We start from the raw sequence: 16,004 nt of genomic DNA on the forward strand, positions 1-16,004 counted from the left end.
GTTAGGTGATATCTCAAAGTAGTTTTGATTTGCATTTCTCTGATGATTAAGGATGATAAGCATTTTTTCATATATCTGTAGGCCATGTGCCTGTCTTCTTCAGAGAAGTTTCTCTTCAAGTCCCTTGCCCACCCTGAGATGGGATTACTTGTTCTCTTCTTGCTAATACGTTTGAGTTCTCTATGGATTCTGGTTATTGAACCTTTGTCAGAGACATAACCAGCAAATATCTTCTCCCATTCTGAGGACTGTCTGCTTGCTTTACTCACTGTGTTCTTGGCTGTGCAGAAGCTTTTTCGTTTGATCAGGTCCCAGTATTTTTGATGTTGCTTCAACTGCCTGGGGGGTCCTCCTCATAAAATTTTTGCACAGGCCAATTTCTTGAAGTGTTTTCCCTATACTTTCTTCTAGTATTTTTATAGTTTCATGTCTTAAGTTTAAATCTTTAATCCAGTGAGAGTCTATTTTAGTTAGTGGTGAAAGGTGTGGATCCAGTTTCAGTCTTCTGCAGGTCGCCAGCCAGTTCACCCAGCACCATTTGTTAAATAGGGGATCTTTTCCCCACTCAATGTTTTTAATTGGCTTGTCAAAGATCATATAACGGTAAGTAGCTGGGTTCATTCTTGGTTCAGGCTGAGAAATTTACAGTGAGAAAAATGGCCCAGGACCCCAGGCCACCTCTCTGTCTGCATTTGCCTCCTTCCCCACATGTTATGCAATTTCAGTCCCGTCCAGGGTTGGAGCAGGCCTAGGGATGAAAGTATTGTTATCATTAGAGAAATCCTTGGGAAGTGTAGGGGCAGGTCTTGTTTGTCCTGTTTAACATAATTCAGCCACTGTAGATGGAATTATTCTTCCGAAAGCCTGAACAGTTGTTCAAAGCAAAGATAGAACTATTCACTCATTCTTTCCTTCATTCCATAAATAGCTACCGAGCACACAATGTTGTGAGGGGAAATGCTTTATATCTCCCTGACTCTTCCTGATTGGTTTTAAAAAAGAAAAAGAAGAAGAAAAACCTAAGAGCAATGGAAAGCGCCAGAATACAACCATTGTGAAGTTTCTTCGTCTGCAAAACAGAGAGACAGCAATAGGACTTCACTGCGGGGGTTTTCATGAGGGGGGAAAATATGGTACATGGTGAGCACTTAGTTCTGTGCCTGGCATATGGCTTGTGTCCTACAAAATCAGTGAAGATGATAGTGGTGGTGATATTAAGGCAATAGTGATGATGCTGGTAATGGTGGTGGATTGGAAATAGTGATGGTGGTGGTGATAATGACAGTGGTGAGGACCATTACAACTGTGTGATGTAATGGTGGCGCTGAGGATGCTGATAGTGGTCGTGAGTTTAGTAAAAGTTATCAGGGTGATGGTGATGATCGTTTTGGTGGTGGGGATGTTGACAGCATGGCCCCTGCTTTCAGGGGGCTAACAGTTCAGACACTGCCAGTCATCACAATGCATTGTGGTCGAGAGCAGAGATATTTGACACATGCTGTGTTATAAGGCAGGTGGGGGAAATGACCTGCCAGATTGGATCAGGGAGGCTTCCTCAGGAATGTGATTGAGCCCTCCTATCTCTAAAGGAGAGTCCAAGCTCCGCAGGTAAATGCAAAGGAGAACGGCAGCCCAGACCCAAGAAGAGCAAGATCCCAGGTTAGAAGTGGTGACCACTTCCTCAGCCCTCCATCTGTCAATCCCCTGCAACCTGAGCACCCCATTGGCTGCCAAGTCCAGTGGGCACTTCTCTGCCTACTGAGCTCATTGTTCTTCTTCTCCCTCTGGACACTCTCTTTCTCCGTGGCCTCAGAATGCTGCCTTGTTGCTTCTCCTGCTTTTCTGGCGAGGCCTTCTTAAATCCCTTGTCTATTTCCACCTCTGAGGTTTTGCAGGTTATTTCTCAGCCTCCAGGTCTGCTCCCGCGCCATCCCATTCCCCAAGCCTGATGCTGCCTCTTCCATCTCTGTGGTGAGGATGCCCAGTCAGGTATCTCCATCTGAGGCTTCTGATGAGCCCCAGACTCATGTGTCTGAGTGCCGGCTGGATACTAAAGCCCTACGAGAGATCCAGGGGAGATGTTCAGTAGTAATAATCATATGAACCTCTTGTTCTGTGCCAGGCATTGTTCTAAGCACTTAGTTAAGTATTGACCCTTGCAGCCATCCAGTGAAGGAGAATTCAGTCATTATTCCCATTTCACAGATGCAGAAACTGAGACATAGAGACGTTAAGTAACTTGTCCCAGTTCACACAGCTAGTAAGTAGTGGAGTAGAATTTGAGCTCAGGAAGTTTCACTCCACATCTAATACCTCAAACACGACACTGCCTCAGTCTAGTGTTTGAAGGAGATGTCTGAGGCAGAAATAGAAATTTGGGAGCATAAAGATGATGTTTGAGTCGAAGAAGTTCATGAGTCACCAGGGAGAGTGTAAAGAGAGAGGCCCAGACTGAGCCTGGAAGAACCCCAACTTTTAAAGTCAGGAAGAGGAAGAACTGGGAACAGGCACCAAGAAGGTGTGACCAGAGGAACAGTAGAAACCTCAGGAGGGTGTGATGTCCTGGAGGCCAACAGCAGAGCTGTTTCAGGGGAGGGAGTGTTGGCAGAACAGACTGCCCTCAGGAGGCCTGTCAGCCGAGGACAGGGTGGCCATGAAATTTGGCAACATGTGAGACAGAGGTGAAATGCGTCCCCAAGAGAACCAGGTGGGAGAGGGGGCAGAACCATTCCCAGTGCAGATGACCCTTCAGTCTGGCATCCCAGTCCCCAAGTCCAGTCTCCTTCCCATCCCTAACAGTTACCCTTCCAGCCCCTCCCATGTACCCTTTGGAGAAGCTCCAGGTCAAGTCCACTTCGTTTCCTACTCTGTTACCTGCCATTAGTGTCTGCATCTTTAGGGCCTCCCTTTAGTACAGAGGGTCTTATCCTTATTTATATCATGGACCCTTTTGACAGTGTGGTGGAGCCTGTGGGTCTGCTGGTCTCAGGAAAGGGGGATGTGTGTGTGTGTGTGTGTGTGTGTGTGTGTACCTGCCTGTCTGAGGGTAGCTGCTCCTTTAACACCTTAAATAACAGAATCTACCAGTACGTCTAACAATTCCCATAATTTTCATGATCAAAAAGGACATGAGACTACTAGAAAGTGATATACTGTATATGGAAATGTCTGTGAATTCTATTAGTGATTCTCGAATACAGATTATCACTGAGAGAAAAATGGAGGCTTCTTCCATGCTAGGGCCCTGTCTAAGGGTAGCAAATACCTAAATGTGGCCATTCATCAGGATACCAGCCAGGCCCTCTTCTTCCTCAGAATGTGGGTGGTGATGCAACTTGTCTTTGTCATGTGCGGGTGGGCTGGAATTGCAGAAAGATCCACCTGTATGAATTGTACCTTTCACCCTAGAGTCATTTTCCTTATCTATAAAATGATTACACTGAACTGTGTAATCATGTCAATGAGATAATGTGTGTGAAGTACCCAGCAATGTTCCTTGCTCCAAAAAAAAAAAAAAAAAAAATATATATATATATATACAGTGTAATCCTCTTCCTCTCCCACTTCCTTTGCACAAGGGAGCACTAATTAAACTCTCCTCCTAAGATTTCCACTCTAGATTTCTACTCTGTGTGAAATCTGCTTACCCCAAGCAGGCATATATACATATGTATTCACATATATACACTTGTACATGTGAGGATGGCTTACGTTTTATATAAATGGCACACGTGCATAGCTTTTTTAGAGGTAACAACTGTCACCTCCCCACCGGCCAGAAGTGGTAGAGCAGATCTAGAAGATATGTCCTTCGTCACCCAAAACATCAGCATCTCCCGCAGAGCAGCAAGGGCAGGCAGGTTCCCATCCTTTGGTCAGCTCCTGTTATGCATGATGAATTACAGCTACATGTGTGTAAAGGAGACAAAAGCTGGAGGGCCAGGAGACTCAGGGAGTGGAGAGAGTTGTGGCCAACACCCGGTGGGACCCTAGGGAAGAAAGGGAAGGAGCCAGGAGCAGAGCTGCCATGGCTAGGTGTGTAGACCATTTGGGAGCAGGGCCACAGTGATCCCTCCCTTCCCTGTAGGCACACCCCCTTGCGGTATGATTGCAGCTCCTCTCATTTTTCCAGGAGTCTGTTTCTCCACTTTTGAAGCTGGGCTTGGTGATGTGACTTGCTTAGGCTAGTGGGACATTAGCAAATGTGATGTAAGCAGAAACAAGAAGGCAGATGAGTATTGGGACTTGCCCTCTCTTTCCCATGGGGACCTGTCCACTGTCATGTGAACAAGCCCAGCCAGCCTCTTGGGTGATAAGATACATGTGGACAAAGGTTCCAGGACACCCCATGAAGGATCCGTATACACGAGCCCATCCTAGATCACCTGGCCCTGCCTGAGCTGGCCCAGATCACAAGAACCATTGAGCCACTCCATGGAATCATGTAAAAGAATAAATGTAAATTGTCTTAAGCTAATAAGTTTGGGGGATATTCTCTAGCAAGAGCTAATCGGTGCACTTAAGTGAGGCATCTTCCAAAGGACCAGCGCTGAGTGCCATCTCAGCCACCGTCCAGCTGCAACAGTGTGTGTTCAGCAGTGTTCTCCCGAAGAATTTGTCATTTCTTGTCACTGGTCTATGGTAACAATATCTACGTTTGTGTATAGATTTGCCTTTATAAACACTTTCATCATCACAGACTCATTATGATATGACCATTTGTCATGGGTTTACTGTCCCCCATTTACTTGTCACGACGGGTGACACTGCCTGAGTTAGAGTGAATCTCTACGGATGATAAGAAATGAAATCTGAAGTTATTAAAGATTTTGCCCAAAGCAAATCCTCTAACCCCTAACAGAATGGTTTTCTCATGGCACTACCAGGCCGCTCTGGGAATACTGACTTGACTGACTTATTTGATTTTTTGTGTATTTCAGCTGCAACTTGAGTTCCTTCCCTCCTTGGACCCTGGCTTCTTCCCAGGTCCTATCCATCAACTTGTTTGGGAACCCCCTCACTTGTAGCTGTGAGTTGTCCTGGCTCCTCCTGGATGCAGAGAGAACTGTCCTGAGCAGGTAACATATTTACAAAGCAGATGGCTGAGGAGTGAGGGTCAAGCTTCAGGAGGTTATGTCTTGCTCACGTGATCATTCTGGGCACTTTGACTGAGTTGGACAGGGCAACCTGACCCCGTGTACTTAGGTGATGGAGGCTCTGGTTCATTCTAGCCAGCCCGGAGGGCAAAAGGCATGGAGGAGCAAACACGGGAGGTTTTCAGTGGGCCAGGTGGGAAAGTGGCGCTCCTCACCTCCACTCACATTCATTGGCCAGGGGGTCAGTCAACAGGCCACACTCAGCCACAAGGGAGACAGGAAAATGTAATCTGTGGAAAGGAAGTATGTGGGGTGCACAGCTTGTCTCTGCCAAAGCAGGTGCTATCATTTCCCTGTTTCACAGACAAGGGGAAGGGAGGTGAGGTGCTTGTTAAATTTATGCAGTCACTGGATCTATCTATCTTCCTCCAAAACTGTGCTCTGCTGAATCTCCAAGATGCATCCTGCCCTCCTACCCCTGGGTCACTCAGCTAGGCTAGTGGGCTTACAGAGTTCTTATGAGACAGAAAAAAAAGGATTCCTATGAAGGCTGTTGGCTAAAAGAACTGTTTTTGCAGTGGGGGACCACATCCAGACTGGCCACCAGGGGAGGATGGGTTGGGGGACTGGGGACCCTAGTCCTAAGCATTCTCAAACCATCTCCACCAGTTAACTGCCCCTCCCCATCCAGCAGGATTCTTTCCTCATCTTCCACCCAAATCCCAGCTGTAAAGTGAAGATTGCCTACAAACACAACACTCAGGCCCTTAACAGTGAAGGATCTCCCTCTGGCATTGAGGAAGAGGTTAAGAGTGCGGGCTGTAGTACTGCCAATGTGGGCTGAGCTTTTTAAGCTCTCTATGCCTCTACCTGCTCATCTGTAAAGTAGGGATAATAGTGCCTACCTCATATAAGGTAGTGCAGGTTAAATTAGTTGACACAGTTGAGTGTGAAGAGTAGTTCCTAGACTAATCCCTAACACGTGGTAAGAATTCAGAAATAGCAGCTAGTATGACTATTAGTACTAGTACTCACTGCCAGGAAGCAGACAGGTTAGAACAAAATGGCAAAGTCTCTTCTTAGAGAATCGAGACTCCCTCTCACAGTGCCTGCCTGGGTTAGGCTCTGCCACTTGCAGCCATGGTATCTCGGCCAGCTAGTTCCTCCTTCTTCACTTCTACTTCCTTATCTGCCCACTGGACGCCATGAAGGGAGCACCTTCAAATTTCCCGCGTAGTCAGTGAGGGTATGTGCGTGGCGCGCGCACCATGTGTTGACACCGCTTGGCCAGAGGGGGCCCCCGCATTGAGGATTCCAAGTCCAGCACGGAAGCATCCCTGAAGCCAGACATCTTCTAACTGGTTGGCTTCCCCTTTAGGGCAGCAGACACCGTGTGTACACCCGCGGCGGGATCCAGCGGCCCCTTCTCGGCCCCAATTTCGCTTTCCCTGCTGCCTGGTGTGTGCGAGTCGGACCAAACCACCACGGTTGGCGCTTCCAACCCACCCTCCATGGCCCACTGGGGCTATGCACTGCCCACACAGGGTCCCTCCAGCCCGCCGAGCACAGCGCCCTCCACCCGGCCTGCGGGAGGCAGACGGAGCGTCCCCGAGGCCACCTCCCCGCCTGCAGACTCCTTCACAAGAGCTGCGTGGCTGCCCCGCGATGCAGAGGAGGGGACTGCCCCCTCCACTGCCAACTCCACAGCAGGGCACAGCAACTCCGGCCTCCCACCCAGGGCCGCCAGCGCAGCCGGGACTGAGCACGGAGAACATGCTGTCAGGCTTGTCTGGGAGCCTCACAACTCAGCTGCCTCCACGCCATTGGGGGGCAAACACCTAGGCACAGTTTCTACCTTGTGGGACGGCATGAGTACACCCCAGCGCCACCAGAGCACGCGGACCACCACCCAGGCTCCCCACCCGAGTCATTCCGGGAGCGAGATTCCAATCCTCCTGTTGGACGACTACAGTGAGGAGGAGGAGGGGACGCCCGAGGTGGGAGCGTCTCTCCGGGATGTCCCTTGTGATTATCACCCCTGCAAGCACCTCCAGACACCGTGCGCGGAGCTGCAGAGGCGGTCGCGGTGCCTGTGCCCAGGCCTCAGCGGGGAGGACACCATCCCGGATCCCCCCAGGCTGCAGGCGGTGTCGGAGACGACTGACACGTCGGCACTTGTCCACTGGTGTGCCCCTAACTCGGTAGTGCACGGGTATCAGATCCACTACTTGGCGGAGGGCCAGGAGGGGAACCAGTCGGTGGTGAGGGACATCTATGCCACCGCCCGGCAGCACCCCCTGTACGGGCTGTCGCCGGGCACCACGTACCGCGTGTGCGTGCTGGCGGCCAACCCAGCGGGCCTGAGCCAGCTGCAGGCCTCCGGCTGGAGGAGTGCGTGCGCCGCCTTCACCACCAGGCCCAGCTTCGCGCTCGTCCTCGCCGGGCTGTGCGCCGCCTGCGGCCTGCTGCTCGTCAGCACCCTGGTGCTGTCTGCGTGTCTCTGCAGGCGGGCCCGGGCGCCACACCCGCAGCGCTACGACACGGACCTGGTGGCTTACAAAAACCCTGCCTTTGACCGCACGCTGGAGAGCCAGACCTTCCGTTAACCCAGCTTCCCCTAATCGAACTCTGAGTGCCGAAAGAAAGACGCAGAGGGTTAAAAACAGCCCTGCCAAGGAACAGCTTCCCTTCCTTCCACTTCACTGTGTTCCCAGAAATCCGAACAAGGTCAGACCACCAGGCATTCGGAAGCTTCAGCAGCTAGCGCCCATCAGTGCCCAGGAAAACAGCGCAAGGAAGAAGGAAGGGATAAAGCAGAAATCGCACGATCCAGACTCCCCTGCCCTATTAGAAATGACATACCCAGGTCTTTCCAGCAGAAGTCCGTTCCTTCAGGGTCAAGCTCTGGCTAAGGCACAATGAGCTGCATGTAATTCAAGGAATCAATTCCAGTGGATTCCAATTCCTGAGAACTGCGGGTGAAGGGGAGAGCTATTTCCTAAGGCCTTCTGGGTTTATTAGTTGCATTTCAGGATACAGAAAAAAAATGTACTTCCAGTTTTACAGTTAAAAAACTCAGTTTTCTGGGAATAACTAAAACACAGGAAAAGGCTGTCTTTTTAACTGCATTTCAACTGACACTAAGTAGACAAATGAACTACGAATTCCTTTTTTAAAAAGCATATGCTTACTTTCAGGAACTTTGTTATTATTTTTTAATTAGAGGGAAGAAATCAGAAGAGAACCTCCAGGCTCTAGCTAAAAACCAAAGTATTTCTCTGCTTCCAACTGATCAGATGATGCACTTTGTGTCAAAATTGTGCGATGTGTCTATTATACCCTTTTACACTTTCATACAAACAGGAAAAAAGTGATTCCATGACATAATTGAGGCCATGTTTCTAGATTTTAATTTCCTACATGAGCATTTAATTTTCTGTAGCTGCAGTAACACATTACTACAAACTGGTAAAACTGGCTTGAAATAAATTTATTTTCTTACAGTTTAGACCAGAATCCAAATTCAAGGTACCAGAAGGATTGATTCCTCCTGGTCGGCAGCAATCCTTGGTTTGCAGACATCATTCCAGTCTGTGCTGCCATCATCCTGTGGCATTTGGTGTCTATGTCCAAATTTACTTCTTCTCACAAGTATAGGTGAAACACCTAAATCGTCTCTTTCCCCTATAAATCGTCTCTTTCCCCTATAACCTTAGGCTTCATCAGATAAGAACAAAGAAATAACTGACATGTTCTTCATTAAGTTATGTTAAACGGGTTATATTGAAAGGATTATGCTTAAAGGTGTATGTTGGGTGGATTATCAGATTACCAGGGAGGAGCTACTTACAGGGCGGGTGGTTGTAAACTGTTTAAATGGATCAATGAGGTCATTACTGCATTGTGCTCATGTACAAAATTCCCTATATAAGCCAACTGCAAATAAAGAAGCTCGCCATTTTGCCTGAGCGAGCAGATGGTCACCTTTATTTAAAACACGATTTCAATAAGCGTGCTTATTCTTCGTGACATCGCTTTTCCGTGAGACCCTTACTGCAACACACAAGAGAACTAGTCTTTGGGTTAAGACCCACTATAATCCAGTATAAGCTCATCCTAACTTGACTGCATCTGCAAAGACCCTATTTCCAAATAAGGTCACATTCACAGGTACTAGGGGTTAGAACTTGAACATATCTTCTTTGGAAGACACAATTCAACCAATCACATTTAATTCTACTGTCAGAAAAATTCAAGTTTGAATCCATGTATCCTTTGTTTCCAAACCATGCTACAGAAACTGAGTATATCCCAAGTCTGCCCTAAATAAGCAAATTGTACTGATCTTTCTAGGTGTTTGTAGCTTTCAAAGAGCTTCCCAAAGCTCTTTAAGGTAGATCCCTAGTTTTATCACAAATGTAACCAAGAGCTGTAACCAACTAAGTGATTTAAAAATCTCTACCAGCTCCTACTTAAAAATTGCAAAGCAAACCAAGTGTGTTGTCATATGCCTGCAGTCTCAGGAATTGAGGGGTCTGAGGCAGAAGGATGGATTGAGCCCAGGAACTGGAGTGACCAGCCTGGGCAACATAGCAAAACCCTTGTCTAAACAAACAAACAAACAAACAAAAAAAGAATTGCAAAACAAGAGCCAAAAATGTGACTAGTCTTGAGATGTGTATCAGATGATCCCAATGCTTTTTTCTTTTTCTTTAGCCTATTGTCAATTCTGTTCTGTGAAGACACTGAAATAAATTTTCATCATGTTTTGAGCCTGTTTGCATGAATACACACTTGAAGAAGCCTAATACAAATCGAACATGTTTTATAAACTGGCAAAATGTATATATTTTGTAATAATTGATTATCCAAAAATATGAGGAGACTTGGAACATTTTTTCTAAGGATTGAGGTTCAAAAAGTATATTAACCAGAGCCAGACTAAGCCCCTAAGGGTAAGATTATGAGTCCAACCTGCAAATCACTCCAAATGGAATCTATACCTAGCTATAAGTAAGCATAACAAAGTGTAGAGTTCTAATTTTTTCAATAGCTAACTTAAGTCCTCCCTTCTTTTTTTTTTTTTTTTTTTTTGAGACAGAGCCTCAAGCTGTCCCCCTGGGTAGAGTGCTAAGGCATCACAGCTCACAGCAACCTCCAACTCCTGGGCTCAAGGGAATCTCCTGCCTCAGCCTCCCAAGTAGCTGGGACCACAGGTGCCCACAACACCTGGCTATTTTTTGGTTGCAGCCGTCATTGTTGTTTGGCGGGCCTGGGCTGGATTGGACCCAGCCATCTTAGGTGTATGTGGCTGGTGCCCTAGCCACCTGAGCCACAGGCACCGAGCCAAGTCCTTCCTTCTTTAAACGTCATTTTTGCGTGCTCACTTCACTGGTGCCAAGACACGCTCACTGTACCTCCTCAGTGGTTCTACAATAGCACTTTCCCCTGCAGCCTTACCACCTCCCAGGTATGAAACTGTATGGGAAGTCCCAGAGGGCTGGAGCAGCCAGCCCCACATGCTTCTTCTCTCTCACCCCCTCGTCTCATTCAGTGGCAGTGTCTCTAGCTACTGGCTTACATGTGCTCCAAACCAAGAGTGGCGAGACTCCCAGGCTGGGAACAAGAAAGCTAACAAGCCATCAGCAAGCCACAGAGGGGCACACTGATGCAGAATGTTACTGCCAAGAGGCACCAGTTTTACTTCTAAGTTCCCATTTTAATTTAACACAGCTCAACAGGCTGTGACTGGATGATTTCACTATGAGAGTCCCTATTACGCGTGGGCTAAAACCAGGGATACTGGGCAGCAACAGGTCTCCAGTGTTCGGAGGAAGAAACCAGCACTCAGCATTGTCGTCCAGGGGGGACCTCCCTCTTTCTATCCCACATTCTCCCAAACTTGACGGTGTAGTGAGGACATCTTTTAAACCAGATGGTCCCAAACCAGTTCTTCTTATGATGTAAGTGAATTAGAAAACTTATGCAACGGCAGAAGATAAGTATGCTACATGGCACAACCCAAGTTAAAAGGACAATTCTTTTTCCAGTTCTTTTATTCCTTAATTTCTTAACAAAAGAAGATTCCCCAAAGCTTAAAAAAAACTTTGAAAAATATACAGCTTCATATTATTTACAGAACATATGAGTACAGGTTCCAGTATCAAACAAACGTTGCATGTTAGAAACACAAAGGAAGGCATGACGTACCCACAGCCTTTAGATGCAAAGGCTGATGGACACGTTCTCATAGTTCAACCACCTTTGCTATTTGTTATCATACGTAAACTATTAGGCACCTGAGAAGTTGGAAGACTAATGAACATGAACTCCATACTTTCTATTTTGTTTGATCTTACTATTTTCAAAACTTACTGCATTTTAAATCCCTTTATAACTTAACTTTACTTCATCTAGCTCACTTCATTTTCATTATCCTAAATGAGCCGGTGTTAACCACATGAACTGTTAATGGGTACCTAGATTTAAAAACCGAACATAAAAATGTAAGCTAAGCCAAATTGTGTAGAATATATATATTTAAAGACAGGAAATTCCCTAGTGCTTTGCAAGCAATGTAAATTCTATTTAAAGAGAGGTGTGTGAATTCTTCAGTTTCCATACTCTGGAGTATGTTTTTAAAAAACATATAAAAATTGACTGACAATAATTAGAATAATTGATCTCTCATAAATTAATCAAGAAACCTAAGATTACAAATTCTAAATTTTAGTTGTATTCGTATTTAAAAATACATTGGAAATTCTGCATATGCCCATGATCAAGCTTATTTTCAAAGCACATTACTTAAATTTTGATGACATGGTTTGTTTTGACAGGTCCTTTTTCAAGCTGAACACCCAAACTGGGAAACTCCTGTGGATTTCCACGGGACCTGCTGCCAATGACGTATATTGCTTCCTTGCTAATGGTGATGGGATGACTTTCATCAGCCTTTTATCACCTGAACAGTTTTCCGACCATAATGGTAATAACTGTACGCTGATGCAGCTGTGGTGAAAGCTGTAAAACACCTTTTATGGAAGGAAAGAAATAAAATTTAGTTTGTCATGTCTGAATCACAGTAGCAGTGAGAATCACAATGAATACATGTAAAAAGGCTATACATGTAAAAAGGCTACGGGGTGTCATTCTTTTCAACTCTAAGAATCTAATACAAGACTTCCTGTGAATTAGGTGTCTTATGTCCTCATTCCATTCTCACCACAACCTCAACCTCAATCCAAGGGAATGGAAACCCAGTGGGTTGGAGCCTATGACAAAACTGCGTCTGAGCCTGGCTGGTTTTGCCTCTGAAACCGAGGGGCTCTTTCCACTGCTCCGTGCTGCTTGGAGCATCAGACTCTATGTCCTGAAGCTTTTGACAGTTTTAAGGATATCTGAAGTCATTTTAAATAAATTTCTGCTTCCTTTACCAGTTTTTCCTTAACCAGATTCTTCTTGATATGGACAGGAGTCATGTCCATGGCATGCTGAATACTCACAGAACTCACACTTCTGCCCCCACCAGGTGAGGCACAACCTTTCTACACTAATTTCTGTTTGATCCAATCCTGTTCATGCCAGTTGGATATCCTAAATTCATACATAAACCAGTGAGACATATTAGTAAGAACAATTGCTACATAGGAGAACCAGGCCGGATGTTTTGGAAAAACTTGATAAAGGTGAGTAGGCGAGATGATCATGAAGAGACTGGAGAAAAAATGTTAAAAATCTAGACTACTGTTACTAAGATTGTTTTGCAAATGTCCTAAGTTCTTGTATCAACTTAAGGAAGAAAAAAATGAAAACTGGAGAGGTTGTATTACAGATGTAGTTTATTCAAGAGAGAAAAAAACTCCTATTGATGGATCTATAATTTAAAAAGCCTTCATTCTATATCAGAAGGTATTAATGCAAGATCAATCAGATTGAATATATACTTATATATATTATGGTAAAATAATTAAATTGGGCTGGGTGCAGTGGTTCCTGCCTGTCATAGCACTAGGGGAGGCTAAGGCAGAAGGATCACTTAAGTCCAGGAGTTTGAGACCAGCCTGGGCAACACAGTGAGACCCTGTCTCTAAAATATAAAAATAAAAAAATTAGCCAGGGAGGCTGAGGCGGGAGGATCACTTGAGCCCAGGAATTTGAGGTTACAGAGAGTTATTACTGGGCCACTGCACTCCAAACTGAGCAAAAGTGGGACACAGTCTCTAAAAAGAAAAAAAGTTTAGAGTAATGTTTCCCTTTTAAAGATTTCTTTGGCTTAACTGACTTTGATTAATGCAGGATTTTCTGACCCAGAGTGCATCAAGAAAGTTCTAATTATAGAGTTAAAAGTATGCCAAAGTATGGTACTTCAGTATCAATGTGGCACATTGAAAGTTTGGATTTGACACAATTTCAAGACTATAAATAAGCAACTAGCATAAAAAAATAAAATTCAAACTCCTTTCTTCAGTTTCCCCTCTGATTCTACCCTTTTCCAATAGGATAACTCACTTGCCTTTACCCCGTGCTACACCCTGACTCTGCCGAGGATCATCCTACACCTGAGGGCCTCTATTCAGACTCTTCCAGTACAAACTCCACGTACACCTGGCGGCTCAAACTCCAGTACAAACTCCACCTACACCTGGCGGCTACACCTGCTACTTGCTCCCTGAAACCTTCCCTCTTTTACCTACCTGGAAGTATCTTTTCCTCCTCTGAAATTATAACACACCATCAGTACCTCTTGTCCCTTCTAATTGGCACGAAAGCTAGCTTCTACATACCATCCTTACTAGTAAACTTTTTTTTTTTTGCAGTTTTTGGCCAGGGCTGGGTTTGAACCCACCCCCTCCGGCACATGGGGTCGGCACCTATCCCTTTGAGCCACAGGCGCCGCCCTACTAGTAAACTTTTGAAGAATGGTAACTATAGGCTAGGTGTGGTGGCTCAAACCAATAATCTTAGCACTCTTAGGCTGAGGCAGGTGGATTACTTGAGTCCACATGTTTAAGATCAGCCTGAGCAAGCGTGAGACCCCATCTCTACTAAAAATAGAAAAACTGAGGTAAGAGGATCGCTTGAGCCCAAGAGTTGGAGGTTGCTGTGAGCTATGATGATGCCATGGTACTCTACCCAGGGGAACAGCTTAAGACTCTGTCTCAAAAAAAAAAAAAAAAAAAAAGAATGGTATCTATAATAAAATATAGCCACAGCTTTACCCAGTCAATGCTTAATAAACACTTTAAGAACAAAGTCAAAGTCATTCCAGGGCTACAACAGTTGGCCATTCTCAGAGAGTAATTCTAAATTTAGTTTACCAAGGCACAGTGGCTCACACCTGGAATTCCAGCACTCTGGGAGGCCAAAGCAAGAGAATCCCTTGAGCTCAGGAGTTCGAGACCAGCCTGAGCAAGAGCCAGAAATAGAAAAATTAGCTGGGCATAGTGACAGGTACGTGAGGTCCCAGCTACTTGGGAGGATGAGGCAAGAGGAACACTTGAACCCAGGAGTTTTAAGGCTGCTGTGAGCTAAGCTGACATCACAGCACTCTAGCCTGGGCAACAAAGTAAGACTTTGTCTCAAAATAAATAAACAAATTAATTTAGTTTACCACAGCATCTGAAGATAAATGCTATCAGCATAATTGAAAACTGGAGCTGCCAAAGAAGCTGCCACCAAGATTAACTGGACTGCTGTGTTTACCTGGAAGAAAGAAAAGGAGCAAGTTATAAACAAATAGTGCCAACTGGGTTTTATTTCGAGCTTGCAAGACAGAGGCAGCCATAGCCCATCCCATCACAATGTCACACGACAGACCCTCTGTGTGTTTGACGCTGGTCTACAATATGCCTGCCAAAGAAGCTGGTGTTCACAAATGAGAACACACAGAAGGGTCAGCTTCACTACCTGCCTGGTCTTCTGCACAGCTGCCCTTTACACGTGAAGGTGACGGAGCAATGAGTTACCTGCTATCACAGCAGACAACAGAGACAAAGCTGGAACCCAGTTTTCCTGGTGCCTCAGCCCATGATCCTCTCACCTGTCAACCCCTGTGAGGCCAGAAAATTAAAATGCAATCATTTCCATAAAAGAGCCTCTCTGGAAGAAATGAAAAGCTTCCTTACCCTAAAATACAGAACTAGGGGGAAAAAAGATCAGAACCAGAAATGCACTGGTGACTCCCTCTATCATTGCCAGCAGCCTCTGTGAAGAGTCTATGAGGTAAGAAACAGTGGGTAAACTTGGCGCCTATAGCGCAGCAGTTAGGGCGCCAGCCACATACACCAAAGCCGGCGGGTTCAAACCCAGCCAGGGCCTGCCAAACAACAATGACAACTACAACCAAAAAAATAGCCGGGCATTGTGGCAGGCACCTGTAGTCCCAGCTACTTGGGAGGCTGATACAAAAGAATCACTTAAGCCCATGAGTTGGAGGTTGCTGTGAGCTATGACACCATGGCACTCTATCCAGGGCGACATAGTGAGACTGTCTCAAAAAAAAAAAAAAAAAAAGAAAGAAAAAGAAACAGGCGGCGCCTGTAGTACAGTGGTTACAACGCCAACCACATGCACCAAGGGTGGTGGGTTCGAACCCGGTCCTGGCCAGCTAAACATCAATAACAACTGCAACCGAAAAATAGCTGGGCATTGTGGCAGGTGCCTGTAATTCCAGCTACTCAGGAGGCTGAGGCAAGAGAATCGCTTAAGCCCAGGAGTTTGAGGTTGCTCTGATCTGTGACAGCACAGCACTCTACCGAGAGCAACATAGTGAGCCTCTGTCTCAAAAAAAAAAAGTCCTTCCCCATTTCGAGCCTCAATCTACCCTCTGTAAAATGGGAGAATGGGCTCGGCGCCTATAGCTCAACCGGCTAAGGCGCCAGCCACGTACACCTAAGGTGGCAGGTT

General features: G+C 45.9%; 2 protein-coding genes across 3 annotated transcripts in view; one reads left to right on the top strand and one right to left on the bottom strand.

Annotated features, from left to right (window-relative positions):
* LRRN4 (leucine rich repeat neuronal 4) overlaps nucleotides 1-7,702 on the top strand; it is a 12,053-nt gene extending 4,351 nt beyond the window's left edge. The window contains exons 3-4 of the mRNA XM_003788207.1: nucleotides 4,941-5,078; nucleotides 6,475-7,702. Coding sequence (XP_003788255.1) covers nucleotides 4,941-5,078; nucleotides 6,475-7,702 — 1,366 coding nt within the window. The remainder of the gene's footprint in view (nucleotides 1-4,940; nucleotides 5,079-6,474) is intronic.
* A 3,432-nt stretch (nucleotides 7,703-11,134) lies between these two features.
* Nucleotides 11,135-16,004, bottom strand: part of CRLS1 (cardiolipin synthase 1) — a 37,228-nt gene continuing 32,358 nt past the window's right edge. For both annotated transcript variants that reach the window (XM_012804182.2, XM_003788021.3), the window contains 2 exons: nucleotides 14,710-14,801; nucleotides 11,135-12,130 (listed from right to left, as the gene is read on the bottom strand). In XM_012804182.2, coding sequence (XP_012659636.1) covers nucleotides 12,046-12,130; nucleotides 14,710-14,801 — 177 coding nt within the window. In that variant the 3' untranslated portion in view covers nucleotides 11,135-12,045. The remainder of the gene's footprint in view (nucleotides 12,131-14,709; nucleotides 14,802-16,004) is intronic.

The sequence above is a fragment of the Otolemur garnettii genome, unplaced genomic scaffold (assembly GCF_000181295.1).
Source record: "Otolemur garnettii isolate 467f Iridium unplaced genomic scaffold, OtoGar3 scaffold00025, whole genome shotgun sequence".
Lineage (NCBI taxonomy): Eukaryota > Metazoa > Chordata > Mammalia > Primates > Galagidae > Otolemur > Otolemur garnettii.